Below are 20301 nucleotides of genomic sequence, written 5' to 3'. Positions count from 1 at the left end.
TGCCAGCCAAGCGGGGGCAGGGGTGGGGGAGGACTGGCAGAGGGAGGGAGAAGGGAAGCGGCTTCCAAACTCCAGATGCGGCAGTTAAAAAGAGGACAGAGGCAATGATCCTTCAAATTGCCACATCTGTATAATCTGCCTTTTATTTTCTGCTTCATGAACCTTTATTTCCTATTATTTATTCACCTCCCCGCCCTCCCCTCCCCCGCCTCCTCTCCTCGTTAGCGGGCGACATGCTCAGATGGGCCCTGCCGGTGTCCCAGCCCCCAGGCCCTCCTGCCTCCCCCCACCCCAGCTCCCTGACCCTGGGGCCTGATGCACCTGCTCTTCTAGCCCCAGCTCCCTCCAGCAGCCCAGTGCAGGCCAACTGGGGAGAGATCTGGGTGATAGTTGGAAGAGGCTGGCCTGCCCCCATCTCTCCGGCCATGGTCCCCACCACACAGGAGGCTGTGGTCAAGAACACAAGTGCCCGGAACTCCTTGGTCAATCGAAGCAACAACCTCCTCCAGGTTCCAGTCTTGCCTCTGACACTTGCTACGGCTACTTAGTTTTACTGTGACTCAGTTTACTCCTCTGTATAATGGGAAAGGTGAAAGAGATTATCTCTAGGGTACCTTCCCTATTTAAATCTATGACCCTGCAATAATGACAATAGTTATAATAATAGTTAACATTCCTATATACCTACCACGTACCAGGCACTGTGCTAAGTGCCTTACAAATATTTCATCGGATGCAAATATATCTGTAGATACATACTAATCACATTTCTATTTGTTGATATGTACAACCCTGGGATGTGGGTGCTATTATTATCCCCATTTTTACACACCCACTCACATACACACACATGTTTAGCACATTTATTTTTGCTAATATGTACCTGGCACTGTGCTAAGTGCTTCACAATTAATCTAATCTGATCCTCACAACAACTTTGAGACATAGGTGTTGTCATGATCTCCATTTTACAGATGGGGAAACTCAGGCAAACAGGTGAAGTGCCTTGTTCAGGGTCACACAGCTAGTAAGTGTCTGAGGTCAGATTTGAACTCTATTATCTTATGTCCTTCCTTGATACCCCCGCCTGCACACTGCCCAGATCCCTCCCTATATTCCCCACCTGCTTCCTTCTTGCCTTGGGATTCCAAACACAGAAGGGCCAGGTCTGGATTTGATCACTCTGGGTATGATTAGGCAGTAACAAGTTGGAGAAAAGAAGAGGGTAGCTGAGGGGAAGGTAATGCCTGAGAGCGAATTGAGCATATTCCAGTATCTGTATCCCAAGAATGCCTGGAAATGGGGAATACATGTGCGCATACTCTCCATCAAACCCATTAGGGAGATACCTGGGTGTAGTGGAAAGAATATTGGCTCTGGCTCTCCATTGGAAAGGCCAGGGTTTAAATCTTGCCTCTTTTGGTTACTTTCACTCAACAAATACATGTTAATTATGCACTCTATGTCAGGCACTGTACTAAGAGATAAGAGTTCAAAAAAGGCAAAAGGATGGTCCCTACCTTCAAGGAGCTCACAGTTCAAGGGCAGGGACAAAAGATTAATTACTGGGTTCAAACAAGATACATGTTGCTGTTGTTGTTTTTCATCCTTTGTTTCCACAGAAGACCAGCAATGTCAAGGGCGCCATCTTGACTAGCCCATGAATTGGATTTAAGTGAGGCAGAGTTGCACAAAGTCCTCACTCTCACTCTCTCTTCTGGAGTCATCAAAGTCCAGAGGCAGGAGCAAAGGCAAGATGACTGGTGAGGCAGGGAATGGCTTCGGCATCTTCCATAAGCACTCCACAGTGCCTGCTTCAATTGCCTTCATGGCCATTGGAACAAATTGTTCTCATCCACCCATTCCAATGGGAGAAGTCTTCACCCACGAACTCACAAACCAGGTACCCTCAGCCTGCTTTGATCCATCTGGCAAGATGGTTTACACAGGTGTGACTACTAGGCATGCTGCCTCTTCTTGAAACCACACAGGGTATATGGAAGGCAATCTGAGAAGGGAAGGCATTAGCAGCTGGAAGGCCTAGGAAAGGACTCCTAGAGTAGGTTGGATATGAGCTGAGTCTTAAAGGCAGTCAAGAAAACCAAGGCTCAGAATTAAGGGGGCAAAGCATTCCCAGGTGGGGAATGGCTTGTGACTTGGAGATGATTCAGGAACTGCAAGGAGCCTCATGCTGAGGGACCATAGACTTACTGATGGAGAATAAGTCAAGGGAAGGCTGGAAAGGTGGGAAAGGGCCAGGTTCTGAAGGGCTTTGAATGTTGAAGAACAAAGATGTTTACACTTGACCCTTGAGGTCAGAGGGAGGCACCATGGGCAAATCACTTCTACTCCCAGGCTCTCTAGGGAGGCCCAAGCTGGCTCTCCTCATCAGTCACTTTCCTCTTAAGTGATTTGGTTTATAAATAAAATGAGAAGGTTGGACTAGATCACCCTGAAGGTCCCTTCTCAGTCTATAAGCCGATAATTTTAGAATTTGGGACTGGAAGGGATAGCAGGAGATATCAAGGTCAGTTCCTCATTTACAGATAAGGAAAATGAGAGCTGCTCAGACAAAGTGACTTATTCAGGGTCACACAGACACTAAGGAGTCGAGTCAGGCTTCAGACTCCATGGTCTTCCCAAAGGCCCATGAAGATTCCCTTCTCTCTCCTCCCACTGCCTTCCTCTCTCTCCCTCTCTTCCCTATTCCTCCACTCCCAGTTCTGGGAGAGAGGAACAGGAAGGAAGCTTTATGAAATGACCAACATTGGACCCATCTATGTAGATATGGGGTGAGGGAGGGATGTGGGATGAGATGAAGGTGGGGTTGGAACAGAAGAGGGAATCATGAGGCAAAGTGCTATCATGGAATCATAGTGTGGGAGAGTTGAGAGGCACTTTAGCTGCCATTCAGTCCAAGCCCTATACTAAGGAATCCCCACTATAACAAACTGGAGGAGAGGAGGGTCCACCCTCTGCTAGGAGACCTCCAAGGAGGGAGACACCCACCACCTCTAGAGGCAGTCCATTCATTATACTTTGGGTCAGCTCCCAACAGCAAGCTTTAGTTTTCTTCTTTGCACCAATGGCTCCTGGTTCTTCCCTCTGCCACCAAATAGAGGAAAGAGTGCTGCATCTGTACTCAGAGGCATTGGGTTCAAATTCTGGCTCTGTTGTGTACTGCCTAGGTGACCTTGGGCAAGTCACAGCCATTCAGGGCTTCAATTTCCTCAGCTACAAAAGAGGATAAAGAGGTTTTATTTGATGACTCCATTCCACCTCTGAATCTAGGATACTATGCTGGGGAGAAGTCATGTTCATTTCAATTCTCTCATGTCTGTACATTCTGTCCTGGCTCAGTTACCCACCTCAGGCCCCAGACCATCTCTGGGAAGAACCTATTGGCTTATATAAAATTGTTATTATCATCATTCTTTTTGAACCTTGTCTGACTCTTTGTGACCTCATTTGGGGTTTTCTTGTAAGATACTAGAATGGTTTGCCATTTCTTTCTCCAGCTCATTTTACAAATGAGGAAACTGAGGCAAATAGGGTGAAGTGACTTGCCCAGGGTCACACAGTTAGGAAGTGTCTGAGGCCAAGTTTGAACTCAGAAAGAAGAGTCTTCCTGATTCCAAGCCCAGTACTCTACCCTCTGCTGCCCCCTTATACATAATACAAGCATTCAATTGGGTTTCACCTTCTAAGTGGTTCCTTGGTGGGGAGCACAGGGGACTCCTGACGGGTCTGAGGGGAGAATTGAGAGTCAGCTTGACTAGGGCTACAGCAAAACTCAAATGTTTCTACAAAGACCATCTCTGTTTCAAAATCCTGGACTGGAATCTACTCCAAATAGCTGCCTCAGAGAACAGTCATATTGACACTTTCTTGGATAGTTTAACTCAGCACCAGGACGGTCCACCTGGTTTTCCCTGGCCCACCTTCCACCCACTGGGGGCTTTGAGGCAGGAGGGAGGGAGGACAAAGCTTATTGGGAAAACCCTCAACTACCTCCCCAGCCAATACTGCATTTCCATGGTGGGCTCTTGCAGAACTGCCTAGCAAAAGTGGAAGGAATGAAACAACCATTTGTTAAGAGCCTACTATGTGTTGGGCACTATGCTAAGAGCTTTACAACTATTACCTAATCTGATCCTCCCAACCACCCTGGCAGTTCGGTGCTGCTATTATCCCCATTTTACAGTTGAGGAAACTGAGGTAGTCAGAGGTTAAGTAACTTGCCCAGGGTCACACAGCTAAGAAGTAAATGAGACTGAATTCAGATCTTTCTGACCCATAGACCCAGTGCTCTATCCACTGTGCTACCCAGCTGCCTCTAGGGGCCACTGGTGCAGTACTGAGGTCCCTGGATTGGGCATCACAGGATACCTGTGTCCCAGCAATACGACTAATTAGCTGTGATCTTGGGAAAGTGGCTTCAACCCCAGGGCTCAGTTTTCTCATCTGTTATATGGTAAGGTTAGACTAAAATCAGCAGTGATTGATAAAACCCAAGCTCCTTAAGGATAGTGTTTTTTTTTTTTTGCAATCTGCTTAACTCAGACATTTGTCCTGCGTTTATTTGGTGATGTATAATTCATTTCGTTCACAGAGCTATTGAGCAGCTGTTTGCTTTCTCCCCCATCAGACTGGGAGTTCCATGAGGACAGAGACTGTCTTTAACTTCTTGTTGAATCTCTGTTGCTAGTTCAGTTCCTGGTACACAATAGGCACATAATAAATGTTTATTGATTTGATTGATTTGAAAAAAATGAAAGCGTCAGATTAAATGACCTTAAAGTTTCCTTCCAGACCTCATTTTTCATGATTCTATGATTTCCTGGGAAAATTAAACAAGATTTTCTCCCTGAGTCAACTGGGCCCCTATATCTATCATTGATTCAGTAAGTGCAGAATCAGGATTGTCAAGCAGAATTTCCACCACTTCTGATTTTACATGTGGGGAAACTGAGACTGAGAAGTCAATTGCCTTCCCCAAAGTCATTCAAGTGATTAGCCTGGAATCTAGGTCTCCCAACTGGGAGCAATGTTTTGTATTTCAACATGCTGTCTCCACCCTCACTCCCAGTGGAGATCTTGGCCCTGATTCTTATGAACACCCAGCTCGATTGCTAATGGCATTATTATTATTACCATAATTAATGGGACCTAATAACTCCCACAAATCTAGCCCATTACAGAATAATATGCAGAATCGGCCCCTTTCCCATATCGTTAACAAATCTATGATGTGAGGGAGGGAGGGAAGTTCAGCAAATTAGAAATGGGGTTGAAACCGTTTTCTTTGATGTGTGTGTATGTGTATATATATATATATGTGTGTGTGTGTGTGTGTGTGTGTGTGTGTTTAATTCATGTCAGAAAAAGAGGTTTGCACCAGTTCACGCCAGAATGCTGTCATCCTTCCTTTCTCTCCCTTCCTTCTTTCTTTGCTGAAGAAATGAGGACTCTGTCGTACCCCATGCATCTATTTTCCGGGCAATTTATTTCCTTCTGCATATAAGGTGCATGGGGGACCGGATGGGGGCGGATTATTTCATATGAGTTGTTCGGCTGAAAGGCCTCTTCAGAGGTCCGTCCCTGGTGCCCCCACCTTATCTCCCAAAGTGGGGGGCTGGGAGGGGCAGCTGAGGGACCACGGCGAGTGCCAGTCCCTGGTAATTTGGCAAAGAGGATGCTTGTGGTACAGGAGCCATCGGGCACATGGGATGTGAGCTCCCCATCTCAGTATGCCCTCCAAGACTCAGTCCTACCTTGCCAGCGGCTCCGCGGCTCCCCAAGATTTATTTGCAATGAACACGTCTACTGGTAATTGATGGCTCCTGGGGTTTGGATAGAGGGTAGGTGCCTGTGTGAAAGAGGTGCCGTTGTGGGGAGAAGGTAGGGGTGTGGGAAGGAGAGCCAAGGATTGGGTGGGAGGAAGCTGGGGCTCCGGGTGGGGGTAGAAGGGGGATGCGTCAGTGTCGTGCTGTTTCAAATTTGATTTATCCCTAATGAGTTCTGAGCACATGGCTGCTCCCGGTTCACTCTAGGGGCCAGGGCGGCCCCCCGCAGGCCCCATCCCCGCTCGGGCTCCGTGGCAACAACCACCGCCCGCTCAGAAAAGAGCCAATTTCCACAATGCACAGTCCGTTTCACTCAAGGGGAAATCACATTTCCCTGCGAAAGCCTTAGGCAGCGAGTGCCACACTTGGGAAGCCTGGCGGGCTGCCGCCTCATCACAGATGGGGAGACATGCCAGTCCCCAAAACTTGTCTCCTATCCCTCCCACACACACAGACATCCAATGGCCCACATCTCCCCCAGTTAAAACCCCAAGAAGCCTCCAAGAAACCCTTCTCCATCGAGCCTCCCAGCGGTCTCATATCGCTGTAGAAAGAACACAGCGTCTGGGGTCAGAGGACCCAGGTTCGAATCCCAGCTCTGAGACTGATTTCCTCTGCCTCAGTTTCCTGAAGAATGAAGGGAGTTGGACATACGTCATGTTCAACTTCTGCTGAAGAATGAGGAAGTTGGACTAGATGTTCTCTAAAGTCCTTTCTAGCTTTAAAATCTATAATCCTATGATCTTAAGTCAATCCTTTGTGCCTCAGTTTCCTCCTCTGTAAAATGAGGTGATTAGACTAAATGTCCTCTAAGGTCCTTTGAAGTATCAAGTCCAAGAGTCTAGGACCTAGGAACCATATGCTGACCAACACAGGAGCCCTGGAGGATTCAAATGAATAAAGAAGAGGGAGTAGTCTGGAGAATGACCACTAGGAAAAGGGACAAAGGAATCCTTGTCACCTCCTTCCAAGGTGTTGAATGTCAGTCAAACTGGCTTCTCCTCTGGCTCTCTGATTCTGTCCTTTGGAGAGATCATGGAATGTCCACAGGAGCTAGGTTGGGAGTGGAGGGGAGGAAGGGATTGTTGTACCTGTCCCACAAGAGCTAATTCCAGCCCTACCCTCCCTCTACCTTCCCTTCACTCAGATCCCCAAACTTTCAATCTACATACAATCTTGGAAGCCTTGGAGAGTAAAACAGAGAGAAAGGGAAGGAGACCCTAAGGAAAAGAAAACAGAAAATGATGAAGTAGAGCTATTTCCTAGATGATTGTTTTCTAAGCACAGTGAATCCATAGGTGGAGAGCTGGCAGGGAAGCCAGAGGTCACCAAGTCCAATCCCTTCACTTTACAGATGAGGAAACTGACAACCAAAAAAGTCATCAGTAATAGATCTAGGTCTAGGACCTCAGAAGCCATCAGGTACAACATATGGGGAGACTGAGGCCATCAGAGGGGAAATGACTTGGACAAGGCCATTTGACAGTAAGTAGAAGACCCAGCAGCCCATTCCAGCTCCCTTGATTCAGCTAGTTGTCACAGTGAATAGAGGGCCACCTGGGTTCAAATCTGATCTCAGTCCCTTCCTGGCTGTGTGACCCTGGGTAAATCAATTAACAGTAAAATGGGGATAACAGCACATACCTTACATGGTTGTTTCCTTCTTCTCCCCTTCCCTTCCCTCCATACCAGAGCTCTTTGGCATTGTCTAATCCCTTTCCCCACTGCCCCTGGGATGGGGCAGAGTTGGGGGGGGCAGGGTGAACACTTTTCTTCTTGATAGGTAGGAGGAGACAGAGAAATGAGAGGACATCTTTCAGTTCCCCCAAAAGCAAGAAAGGTAAACAAAAGACAGACCAGAGACTTGGTCCCAGCCTCCCAGCTCAACATCCCTTGGTCGGCCAGCCTGGTCCTCATCTGCCCCAAAATGTGTCCTTCTCTGGTCAGTCCAGGACCATGCCACCTCTTTCCCCCCACCCCAACCCTGGCCAAGTACCTTAAGTGGACCTGAGACAATATACTCTGGGTAAGAGGCAAATCCAGAATGGGCAGGTAGTCATGCGAAGTATAGAGAGGATGAAGAGAGTGAAGGAGAAAAAGGTGGAGAAGAGGAGGAAAGGAGCAGCTTTTATTAGGAAGGGGACCTTTCATCAGAATGAGAGCCTTGTCCAACATATGGGCGAGAAGACAAAACATGGCAATACCGCTTGACAGACAGAAGAGCAGCTATTTTCCCAAGGAACATAAATCCTTTATAAATCTAAAAGGCTGGAGGACTGAAGCGTTACAGATGAGGAGAGACCCTGGGCCACTGTCCTAGAATAGTGACAGTTTAAAGCGGAGTTAAAACCATGTCAACAACATCTTCTACCCTAAGTCACGGGTGCGTGGGCTCCTGGATTTAAAGCTGTAATGGACTTTAGAGGCATCCAGTCCAGCCCTTGCATTTTCACAGATGAGAAAACTGAGGCAAGGCTAGATTTTGAATGCTGGCTGCCTCATGCCAAATCCAGCCTGGCTCATCTGCCCAGACACAGATAAGGCTGAGAACCAGGACCCAGTATCACCAGAACAAGGAGCTCAGAGTGTTGCTGGGCAGCTGTGATGGTCCAGGGATTATAACCCCCTCCCCTCCTCAAAGTGCCCAAATGGAGCTTTGAAATTCTCCTAAGGTTGTATTGGCAGTCATCATCACTTACTGGGGTAACTGAGGAAGGAAAGGGAGGTGGGACTGATGGGAATCCAGACTGGAGCTGTTGATGGGCAGGGAGTCATTAAGATCATAGCTCCAGGGTCAGAAGAGGCCTCAGGGGCCCTGGCCTCGACTCAACATGTGAGGAAACTGAGATTCAGAGAGGTTAAGAGATTTAGCATCATAGATGAAGAGAAGGAAAGGACCTCAGAAGCCAGCTGAGGCAGCTGAGGTCCATGGTGGTCAAGGCAGTGAGAAGCATAGGTCCTAGGAGGGACCAACTAGCCCACCCCCCTCATTTTACAGATGAGGAAACTGAGGTCATAGAGATAAAGTACCTCTCCCAAGGCCACACATCTAATAAGTGTCAAAGGCAGAATCTGAAACCAGGTCCTGACTTCAGAATCAGTGGCTTCCTGGCAGATTCCAAATGCCTCCATTCTATCTTAATATGCTCCAGATAGCAGGGGATGGACATGTGATACAGAGGTGGGAAAGATTAGGACCAAAAGCAGTTCTCCCCCAAACCCCAGAGAATAGTAAGAGGCAGTCCTGACCTGTCTCAGAAAATTTGTATTTGTACATGGGGGAGGGGGAAGCATGTATGGGCAGGAAGAAAAGGAGGAGGCCAGAGGATTTGGGGGGGGGGGGAATGTGTTGAGGAGCCATATATACCTGGGGGCCTAGGCAGATCTCTCATGGGAACTCTTCAGTGACTAGACCACAGGAAGATGGCCACCAGACAGAGTGGAGAGGATGCCTGGCATGGAGGGAGGGAGACAAGGACAAAGGTTACTGGCAGCTCAACTCCAGTGAGGTCCAGGTCCAAAACTATGATGGAGGATTCCTCCCCCTCCTAGGAGGTGTGGCCCCCAGGACTTAATAAGGGAGGTGGCCTCAGAAAATGAGGACTCTTCCACACTCCCCAAGGAGAGAGCTAGAAGCAAGGGGCAGTAGCCCTAGAAAGGATTCTAAAGCAGATTTCCCAGCTCCCCTCCTCCCTTCTCTTCTCCTCTCCTCCCCTCCCCTCCCCTCCTCCCCTCTCCTCTCCTCCCTTCCCTTCCCCTCTCCTCCTCCTCTCCCCTTCTCTCCTCTCCTCTCTTCTCTTCTTTCTCTCTCTGTGTGTCTCTGTCTCTCCCTCCCTCCTCTGTCTCTGTCTCTCTCTGTCTCTCCATCTCTTTCTGTTTGTCCCTGATCTGTCTCTCTCTAATACATTTCCCCATTGCTGTCCCTCTCCCCCCAATCCTTTTACCCTGATTACTTCACCTTCCTTCAAACTCCTCCTTCACAGAAGCATGGACACAGAGATTCTCAAAGCGAGAAGGCACCTCAGAGGGCATCTCACCCAACCCAAGCCTGAGCAAGAGTCCCCTCTCCTACACAATGGACTATTGCATATAAATTTTCAATAAGGGGAAAGCCATCACCTCCAGATGGAGCCAATTAGTCAGATTTGCCCTAACAAGACATTCGAGGGCCACCTTGGGTAAGAGGGGAGCTCAGAATGGGCAGGCTAATGTGAAAAGGAGGCTGGGACTGGGCAGGACTGCTAAGGAATTGAGGGAGGGCTGGGAGAAATACAGAGATCTGCTTTCAATATCAAGGCTTTCATGACTCTAAACCAAAGGTAAGGCCTGTCCTGGGACCATAGCATGTGCAAGCTTCTGGGACACAGTGTATTACAAAAGTGGGACTAATACGGGACAAGCAGGGCTTTCTCCCAGGGCGCTGCCCTCTGATAGAAGGAGCCCACTGCGTCTTTGTGACAGCATGGATCTTCTCTGCATCTCCCCTTTGCCCCTGCTTCCTCCCAAGCCATGACTGCCAGAGTCCCATCACAGCTACCAACTGCCCCCTCTCCCAACCCCATAAAGGGAAAGAGCTGGGGCTGCGCCCCCATCCCATCAAGATTACATTATTGTACAGTGGAAAGGAGGCAAAATTAGCAGTCAAGGGACCCGAGTTCAGATCCCAGCTCTGCTCCTATCTGTGTGATGTGGATGAGTCACTTAATTTCCCTAGGCCTTAGACTACTCATCTGTAAAATGAGGGAGCTGTTCTAGATGACTTCTGAGGTCTCTTACAGCTTCAAAACTCTGGTCCTGTGATAGACTGTCCCCTGTGCTGCTGCTGACTCAGCAGTGAAACATTCCAGGTTATGGCTCTGATACAGGTCCTTCCCACCACCCCTCCCCCTAAACGTGAGGGCTCCTAACCATGTAGCCCACCCCACACATTCTCCCTCCCATGCTCCCTTCCCATACCCCCTCCATTCCCTCCTCATAGTCCTCTCCCCCTCCCACACCTCTTCCCATGCCCACCTCACCCTTCTCTCTCTTCTTTCTCATGCACACCTCCCTCATACCTCCTCTTTCTCACACTCCCCTCCCCTCCCACACCTTCTTCCCAAGCACCCTTCTCCCTATTCCCTCTGGCTCTTCTCAGGCCTTTTTCCCAAGATCACCTTCCTTCCCATTCATGCCGTCCTCCATCTCTCCTTCCCAGGCACATTCTTCCCAGGTCTCCTCAGCTCCTGACCTCTTTCCCATGTTTCAACCCTCATCTCCTACCACCTTGAAGCTCTCTGCTTTCTCTTTCCTTCCTCCCATCCTACCTACCCACAAGGGCAAGGCACACTCAACTACATTGCCTCTCTCCTCACTTTTAGGAGCAACTTGGGAGAAGTAATTTCCAAAGTTTCCACTCTGACCTGAGGGCTATGGACTCTTGTGGGGGTGGGGGGACCTAATGATCCCTCTGTTTTGTAGTCAACCTCAAAGATAGCTGCTGTAGGCCATCCTGAACCACGCCCCCGCCCCCCCCATCATAACTACAGCAAAGGTAAAATTCAGATTCCTGAATGTCAGCCCACCCCTGCTTGGAGAGGCTCTCGAGCTCCTGAGGATGGGTTCTGGCCCACTGAAGCAGGAAGCTCTCTGCGTACTGGCCCAGGATCCCATAGCACCCTTTGGGTGGCAATTATCCCTGAACCTCTGTAAAAGCAGAAGGATTCTTCACTTTGGGAGGAGCACTGAAGGCCAGAAAGGGGACAGAGAGATTCAAAGTCCTCAGGCGAGTCCAAGGCATAATGGGACCCCTGTGTCCTAGTGGCTAGCCCAGAGCTAGGGTACACTCCTTTCTCTGAAGGGTACGGCTCCCCTTGGCAGGTGCCATTGTGTGTGTGTGTGTGTGTGTGTACTGCTCCCCACCCCCACCCCCAAAGGAAACTGGGAGGCCACAGACCAGATTCTCTGCATTGGGAGGGAGCCCACTTGTGATCTTGTGAAATGGAATCCCTGCCTTTGGGGAGCCTGTTGGCCATTTCCTTCAAAACTGAGCCTTAGTGGGTGGCCCCATCCCCTGCCCCTGACCTCCTGGCACACTTCCTAACAGTGAGGCCTGGGGAGTGCAGCTCTGATTCTTCAAGCTGAGCCATCTGGACAGATTCCATATCCCCATGCCTCTCTTCCATGACCCCACGGACCCCTCACTGCTGCCAAGACTGACTGGCATTCTCTAATGCCTTCCCCTCTCTACGTGTAACCCCAGAGGCATGACTGGAAATCTCTCTTCCCTCACTCTATCCAAAGAGTGGTCAGGGCAAAGAGGGGCTTGTGAAATCACCAAACCATTCTCGTTGACCTTTTTCCTCCATGCCCTCCCCGCCACTGGGAGCTTTGAGGGCTAAGAGTCCTAAGATTCAGAACTGGAAGAGACCAACCCTTTCGACTTCTAAATGAGGATGCTGGGAGTTTAAGTGACTTGCCCAGGATCCCTCAGAGTAAGGGCCTGAGCCAGGATTCAAACCCAGCTCTCTCTGACTCCCCACCCAGAATTCTTTACATGACACAGCACTGCCTTCTGGACTTTTCTGTCATCAAAAACCCTCTCAGGATCTTTGACTGTAGTCCTCTTATGCAGGGTGCTAAGAAAGGCCCCATAAGTACCCAGAGCCTTTGCTGGGTGTCCCAGGGTTCCCCCCCTTTGCATTTTATGGTTATGCCATTTCTTCCCCATCCCCGTCAACTAGCTCTGTCTCCCACATTCTCCCCATCTCCCTAAGGAAAATATGAGAAAATTCCCTCAGGAGACTTCTTAGAAGGCTGCCCTGATACCTTCCCCAGCCAATCCAGAAGTCTGAAACAAAGAATGTTTTATTGAATGATGTGGGTGGCAAGGGATTTTTTTTTTGAGTGGGGTGTGTGTGTGTGTGTGTGTGAGTGTGTGTGTGTGTGTGTATTTAGAGAAGCATCAAGGGGGAAGTCCTGCTGCCACAGGGAGATAATTCATAAGGAGGTAAAGGTCTAGGGATGGAAAGAGGGATCGAACTCAGGCTGAGCTTCATGTACAGTATTTACAGACAGACCCAATGGGACAGGAGGCTCCACCACCCCCTGCCCACCCCTGCACTGGGAGGGCATCTCCTCCCTAAGGGAGGATCCTGGTCCTCCCCAACTTGGCCAGACCTCAGAGGGATGTCTCCCGCATGGCACGTTTGAATTTAGGAAGAAGCACGTGACCTAGGGATGATGTATCAGTCTAGGGAAATGGATCCCAAATGATTGTTTCCCCTTACATCATGCATGTCTGACCAGAGGAGAACCTGCCTCTCCCATAGTCCCCGGGGTGTCTGGGGGATGGCTAGAGGAGCTTCTGGTGCATTTCTTTCTCAGCCTGTATGAGGCCCATGTCAGGCCCGGCTGGTGGCATTGGTCAAGGGGAGGATCCATGAGGAGAACACATCATAGGGCACTATATGCTTTTCAAAGAACTTCTGCTTCAGCAAAAGGAATGAAGGTCAGTGAAGAGCCCGAGGGTCCGACCAAGAGTGTCCTCAGTCCATGCCTATGAAATAAGGTATAAAGGGAGCCCAAGAAGATGAATAGAGGAAAACAGCACATCTCTCCTCCTTGCCCCACTTCTGGGAAAGAAGGGCCAGGAGAGAGAGAGATGGGGAAGTCAGTGGGAGGAGGATTGAATCAGGGGAAGGAGGCGAGGGTGGACTGGGTGTGTCTGCATGATTGCCCCAGTATCCCAAGACAGCATCACATTGAGTACAGAGCCAAGGGGAAGTCCAATCTATACCCCATTGAAGCCGGGTTCCCTCCCATCCCACTCCTGCCAAGGACCCATCTTTCCCCAACTTTTTGCCTTCCCCTTCCCATCATCTCTCCTTTAATGGGGAGAAAGCCACAGTCCACAGTTTCTTTTTCTCCAAATCTGTCACTTTAAAAAGGGATGATTTCCTTTCTCCAGGACTCCTGTCTCATATTAAGGAGTCTTGGGGGACAGCTTGGCCTTCCTCAAGGTCATTGTGTCTTTCACGTTTCATTAAATTAACCACAGAGGGAGTTGCAATGCTGGACTTGTGGTTATTTTTTCATGTAATAAATAAAGATTCCTTTGTGTGACTTCCTGGGGCCTGTCCCAGCCCGAATCCTCCTGCGGCCCGCCGAACGGTGGCTCCCGCTGTCCCCATGGTAACTACAGGTGGTCAAAAGCCGAAGCGGCGGTGGGAGGCGCGTTCGCCCTTGAGGTGGAACTGTAATAATATGGGGAACCTAGACGAGTTAAAAGAAATAACAACGTTGCTGGTCAGCAGGGAGAGTTGCAGCAAAGCCTTCCCTGCATCTGCTGACCTTTAAGACAGCTCAAGTTAAACATTTACCCCCCTCCTATCTGATCATCAAAGATTAACTCCTCTCTCCTCTTATTTCCTCTTCTTCCCAGGCCTCAGCACTGACTTTCTGGCAAGGGTGGGAATGTTTCTTTTTCTTTTTTTTTCTCCTTCAGGTTGTGTGTGTGTGTGTGTGTGTGTGTGTGTGTGTGTGTGTGTGTGTGTTTGAGATAACTGACTTTCTACATCCTTGCTTTGGGAAAAGACCACATCTAGAATTCAGAAGAACTAAAAGAATAATGGTAGAAACACATCTGGAAGGCACTGCTTGGGCAGTAGTCATCGAGGCCCTTGAGGACAAGGCCCAACTAGCCAGGAGGGTGTAGGACAAGAAGAGGGGCTGACTCTGTAAGTCTTTCCCCAAGGATCCCGCTGGATGCTAACAGACAGACTTGTGCATAACAGGGGGGAATGTTCCCTGAGGAGCCATCAAGTCAAGTCAGAGCTGGAAGAGATCATTAGGTACAACCCCATCATTTTGCAGATGAGGAAACTGAGGCCCAGAGAGGTTGAATGAGTTGGGATTTAAGCCCAGGCCTTCTGAATCCCAAGAGCAGTGTTCTCACCATCTTATTTTCTCTATTCCTGCTTCTTTCAACACCCCCACCCCCTTTCTTGACCAGCTAATCAACTATTTGTCCCCAAATCTTTAAACTGAAGGTTAAAAAACAGGAGGAAATGCAGAAATCGATATAAGATTTTCTCAGTCTCAGTGTTTTCTACTGGGAATGTTTCTTTTTCTTTTTTTTCTCCTTCAAGTTCTTGTTTGGTTTGTTTTTTCTGTTTTCTACAGCTCCCAGAAGCCTAGCAATTGGAATGGTGGGGAGGGGTGGAAAGAGGCAGAGGGGCAGACTGCCTGAGAGAAGTCTGAAAAAGGATGATGTCCATGAGTAAGCCATTCATGGAAGGGCTTTAAGGTGAGACTCCTTCATCTATGATACCACCCCAAAGCCTGGACCCCAGGAACAGTGTAACAGTGAAGCCCTCCCTCATACAGCCAGCAGAAGCAGTCAGAAAATCTGGAATATGTTCCTCCATCTCAACTGACAATGTCTACTCCTGGTGCCAGTGAATCCCAGGGCCAAAGGCTAGGACAGGAGGAAAGTCAGTCTGGAACCCGGGAAATACTTGGCATATACTGCCTTGGAATTATGCAGGCATGGGTGCTGTCCCCCTTTACTAGATCTACATTTTTTACTCTCATGGTTATTTTGTACCTACTAGGAACAGGAATAGAGACTAGATAGTTATGTGATTTCCCTGGTGTTGGGAACTCCTAAATGAGGACACTCCCTCTACCCATGCAGATCTCTACCTTCTCTTCTTAAAGAATTGCCTAGGGGCGGTTATTTGGCACAGTGAATAGAGCATTGGCCCTGGAGTCAGGAGGACCTGAGTTCAAATCTAGCCTCAGACACTTAACACGCACGCACACACACACACACACACACACACACACACACAAAACTAGCCATGTGACCCTGGGCAAGTCACTTAACCCCAATTGCCCTACCTTCCACCCTACAAAAAAACAAAAAAAAAAAAAAGAATTGCCTAGGGCAAGGAGGGGTAACCTGACTGGCCCAGGGCCACACAGTCAGTAAGTGTTAGTCAAAACTTGAACTCAAGCCTTTCTGGCTGCAAGTCCAGCTTTCTTTCCACTAGGTGGTACAGTAAATAGTTAGGTCTGTAGTAGTTAGGAAGACCCGATTTCAAATCTAGTCTCAGATACTTCCTAGCTATGTGATCCTGGCCAAGTCATTGAACCTCTGTTTAACTCAATTTCCTCATCTGTAAAATGGAGGTAATAATAGCACCTGATCCCAGAGGATCAAATGAGATCACAATTGTAGAGTGCTTACCACATGTTGGCAATAATTACCACTATTATTTAATTAAGCTGCCTGCAAGGATGGGCAAGTGTATGTATAGACGAACACATACTTGTATTGTGTACATGCAAATATGAAGTATATGTACTTTATATAGTCTATATAGCATCAGTACATATCTATAGTGTATCTACTTTATAAAGCTGTATAAAGTCTATATAAACACACAAATATCAGCATCTCCACACACATGTGTGTGTACATATATGCATGTGTGCACGTTTGTCTGCAGACATAGATTTAGACTTACTGTCTCCCTCAGTGGAAAGGAAGGTCTTGGAGGGTGGATGCCGCGGTCTGATGCATCATCATCTCTCTATCCCTAGTAATCCTCTCAATGCCCAGTACACAGTAGTTGATTATCAAAAGCTTATTGTCTGGGCGATGGATGGTTCTTTGTGGGGAGAATTCTGTCTCCTTTTCTTCATCCCACTGGGCGCCATGACCTTGGCTCATGCCAGCTGGAGGGAAAGCCCAGTGGCAGGCAGTCTGCCCCCTTCCCTAACTCTCCCCTCTCTGCTCAGCATCTCGACACCTCTAACACAGTTCACTGCCCTCCCTGCCCTAGGAGGGTTGGCCGGCCCCACAGAAGGACACTTACTCAGCAGGCTGGAGTTGGGGAAGCGCCAGGCCTCGCTGTAGGAGGAGTAGGGGGAATGACCATAGGCATTTCCAGAGTAGTCGCTTCCTGCTGGCATAAGACAGAAGAAGAAAGGCCTGTGAGGCTTCTGGCTTGGGGGATAGGAGGAGAAGGTGAGGGCGGCTGAGCCCAGGGACCAGGACAAGATTTCAAAGCAGATATTCTGAAAGGTGCCCTCAGTCTAGAACCCTAGGATCCAACGATAGGGTATTGGGCTTGGAGTCTGAAGGATCTGGATCTAAAGCCCATGTCAGATACTTATTAGCTGTGTGACCTTGGGCAAGTCATTTAACCTCCCTGTTTCCTCTTCTGTAAAATCAAGGGACCTCAATGACCTCCAATGTCCTTTCCAGCTCTAAATATATGATTCTAAGAACCAATGTCTTTGTTCCAGAGCAGAGGGAGTAGAGAGGACTGGACACTCCCTCTGCAAAGCTTGGGGGACAGAGATGGAAGGGGTACCAGCCACCTAATGGAGCCTCAGTTTCCTCAACTGTAAGATAGCATTATGTCTAAGACCACTCCATTGGCCCTTTCTTTGAGGATCTCCATCATCCTTCCAAGTTTAAAGTTTTCTAATTCAACCCTAGGACTAGTTACTCCCAAGGGAGATTCAGGCTATACCAAGGGATGAAGTGAGAAAGGCTGAGGCTTGATTGTGGGTGGAGAAAATGGGAGAAGCCAAAGAATTTCAGAGCTGGAAGAGACAGTTAGAAAATAAAGAATCTAGTCCGATTCACTCTACTCCCATCCCCTTTTTACAGATGAGAAAACAGAGCTTAGAAGAAACACAGCCAGAATTAGAATCCAGGTCTGTGAAGCCTCAACACTACAGGAAAATACGCTTAAACCTGGAAGAGACCATGGTCCAATCCTTCAGTTTTACAAATGAGGAAACCGAGGCATGAAAGTATGCAGTGACTTGCTCAGGGTCACACAGCTGCTAAGTCTCTGTGATGGGGTTTGAAACCAGGTCTCCAGGACTCCAAGGCCATCACTCTATCCACCACACCCTTCCCCCAGGAGGAGGAACAGCTCACAGACTCAGCCCCAGGATGCCCTGGCATGCCTTGGGGTGCTTGTCTCAGATTCCATCAGTGCAGGTGTACCTCAGTGTAAGCAAACTGAATACAGGAGAATATCACAGATCTGGAAAAGACTTTGGAGGTCATCTCATCTGACCCCCTCATCTAACAAATGAGGAAATTGAGTCCCAGAAGGACCTCTAGAGGCCACTTAACCCAACCTTTTCATTTTATAGATGAGAAAACGGATAACCAGAGGGGCCTCACAGGCCATCTAGTCCAGCCCTATCATTGCTTATCAATGAGGAAACTGAGAAATGCATAGCTGGGATTTTGGTTCTAGCCACCTCCCCAAGTCTTAAATCTACCAGGCATGCAGGAGGAATGGGGAGAGGCAGAAGAGATAGATGGCACTGTGATTGCATCAGAACTAGAAGATATATTAGAAATCTGGGACAACACCCGTTCATTTTACCGATGAGGAGACTGAGGCTCAGGAAAGTTAGGTGACTTCTGGATGTTGAAGAAGGTAAGCAGTGGAGCAAACACCCAAGGCAGTGAGTGGCCTTGTCCCTGACCCAGCCCTGGTGTGTTCACAGGGTAACCAATCGTAAATAATGGTGCAAAGGCTTGTAGAGCCCTGGGAAGGACCTTCATACCGGGTCAGCCTCTTCACCAGATGTTTTGAGTTGGGGGAAGGCAGGAGGAATCCAGACTTCCTTGATCCCTCTGTAGAAGCAGGCCAGCAGCTGGCTAGTCATTTGTAGCCTTGCAAAGTTGCCCAAAGCACCATGGAGAGAGCACTGCTTCTGGAATGTGAGACCCTCACTTCAAAGCCTATGTCTGACCCTTGGGCTGACCTTAGGTAAATCACTTAACTTCTGAATCTCAGTTTACTCATCTGAAAAATGGGATGACAGGACAGAAGTGTTGGCCTCTGAGGTCCCTTCCAGTCCCAATTCTATAAAGTCAAGTGTCTCAAACAAGGTCACGAGCAATATATGTCAGAGGAAGGAGCTGAGTCTGGGTCTGATGGAAAGGCCAGACCTCCATTACCTAGTCTACTCTCACTCTCAAGCAATCAAATACATCTGGTTTTTACACAGATGGGCATTCAAGGCACCTAGGTGGTATAGTGGATACCTTAGGCCTCCAGTCAAGAAGACCTGAGATCAAATCTGACCTCAGATATTTCCTAGCTGTGTGACCCTGGGCAAGTCACTTAACCTCCGTTTGTCTCAGTTTCCTGATCTGTAAAATGGATATGATAATGGCGCCTATCTCACAGGGCTGTTGTGAGAACCAAAGGAGATGATTGTAAAATGTTTTTAGCACAGTATCCAGCACATAGTAGGTCCTCCATAAATGTGCGTTCCCTCTCCCTGCCTCAGGGGATGCCTTTTTGTGAAAAATCTGAACTTTGAACTCAATTGAATTGTTTGTGGGAAGGATGGGCCCTGATTCTATTATAACCCTAGCCTTTGTTTTGTAGAAGGATCCTTTAAATAGTCAACCCACATTGAGGTCTGATTTAATTTCCCACAGTGAGCAAAGCAGAGAAAGAGCTGAACTGAGTCAGAGGATCTGAGTTCAAGTCTTGGTTTTATCTCTAGCTGCTGTGTGACCCTGGGCAATTCACTTAAGCCCTCAGAAACCCAGGTTTCCCTATCTGGACATGAAGGGGTTGTTCTAGATGGTCTCTGAGGCCCCTTCCAGCTCTAGAACTTTGGACCAATGGACTTGTCAGGATTCCATCTGTTCTGGAGATCAGTCTGCTGGAGAGGTATGAACAGCCCACAGCCTAAAATGGTCTGGACACAGCACAGAGCATCTTGAGTTTAAAGCCACTGAGAGTAGGGACTGCTCCCTTCTTTGTCTTGTAAACTCAGCTCCTGACACAGTGTGGCACACAGCAGGCCCTTGATCGATGATTGTTGACGGGTTACCTTTCTTTTCTTTTTTTAGGCTTTTGCACCTGTAGTTAAGGTGGAGGTATTATGCAAACTGTATGGGAAAGGGTCTTCCTTATGGACTCTCCCATCAGGTTCCAGGTCGGAACCTTAACTACCATCCTGGCACACAGGTCGATAACTCACCCACTTAGCCCCAGGTGCCCCCCACCTTTCCCCTTGGCTAGGCCTGAGGAGTGATTCATAATTAAGAGAAATACACTATGCTACATCCTTCCTTCCTCCTTCTCCTTCTCCAAGCAAGCTGCAGAGGAGTGGGGAGTGAGAGGCAGGGGGAGCCGGCTGGAGCCCTGGATTGTGATTGAGAGGCCCCATTATCCACACTCTTAAAAAAAATAACCGAATCTTTTCCTTTTTTATCTTGACCAATCTCATTTCACGCTCCAGGAGAGGAAGGGAGGGAGGGAGGGAGCCTGGGCCAGGAGGGAGAGAGGAGGCAGGATTCTGTATTTTCAACGGTGCATTAACCACATCGCCACGGTAACCAAGCAGCAACAAGTGCCAGCTCAGCAGGTTCCCAGGGAGAGGGCAACCTCCTTCCCTGCTTCCCACTCCCTCC

The 20301-nt window shown here is 48.6% G+C and overlaps 1 protein-coding gene across 1 annotated transcript in view; it reads right to left on the bottom strand.

Moving 5' to 3' along the window:
- Positions 1–12670: 12670 nt before the first annotated feature.
- Positions 12671–20301, bottom strand: part of PAX8 (paired box 8) — a 92867-nt gene continuing 85236 nt past the window's right edge. Inside the window, exons 11-12 of the mRNA XM_069087532.1 lie at positions 16709–16798; positions 12671–14099 (exon numbers count right to left, since the gene is read on the bottom strand). Of these exons, the coding sequence (XP_068943633.1) occupies positions 14023–14099; positions 16709–16798 (167 nt within the window). The 3' untranslated portion in view covers positions 12671–14022. The remainder of the gene's footprint in view (positions 14100–16708; positions 16799–20301) is intronic.

This window comes from Petaurus breviceps, unplaced genomic scaffold (assembly GCF_028583685.1).
Source record: "Petaurus breviceps papuanus isolate PSGF00001 unplaced genomic scaffold, PetGlider_PUasm1.0 182, whole genome shotgun sequence".
NCBI lineage: Eukaryota > Metazoa > Chordata > Mammalia > Diprotodontia > Petauridae > Petaurus > Petaurus breviceps.
This window is presented reverse-complemented; position numbering and strand designations above follow the sequence as displayed.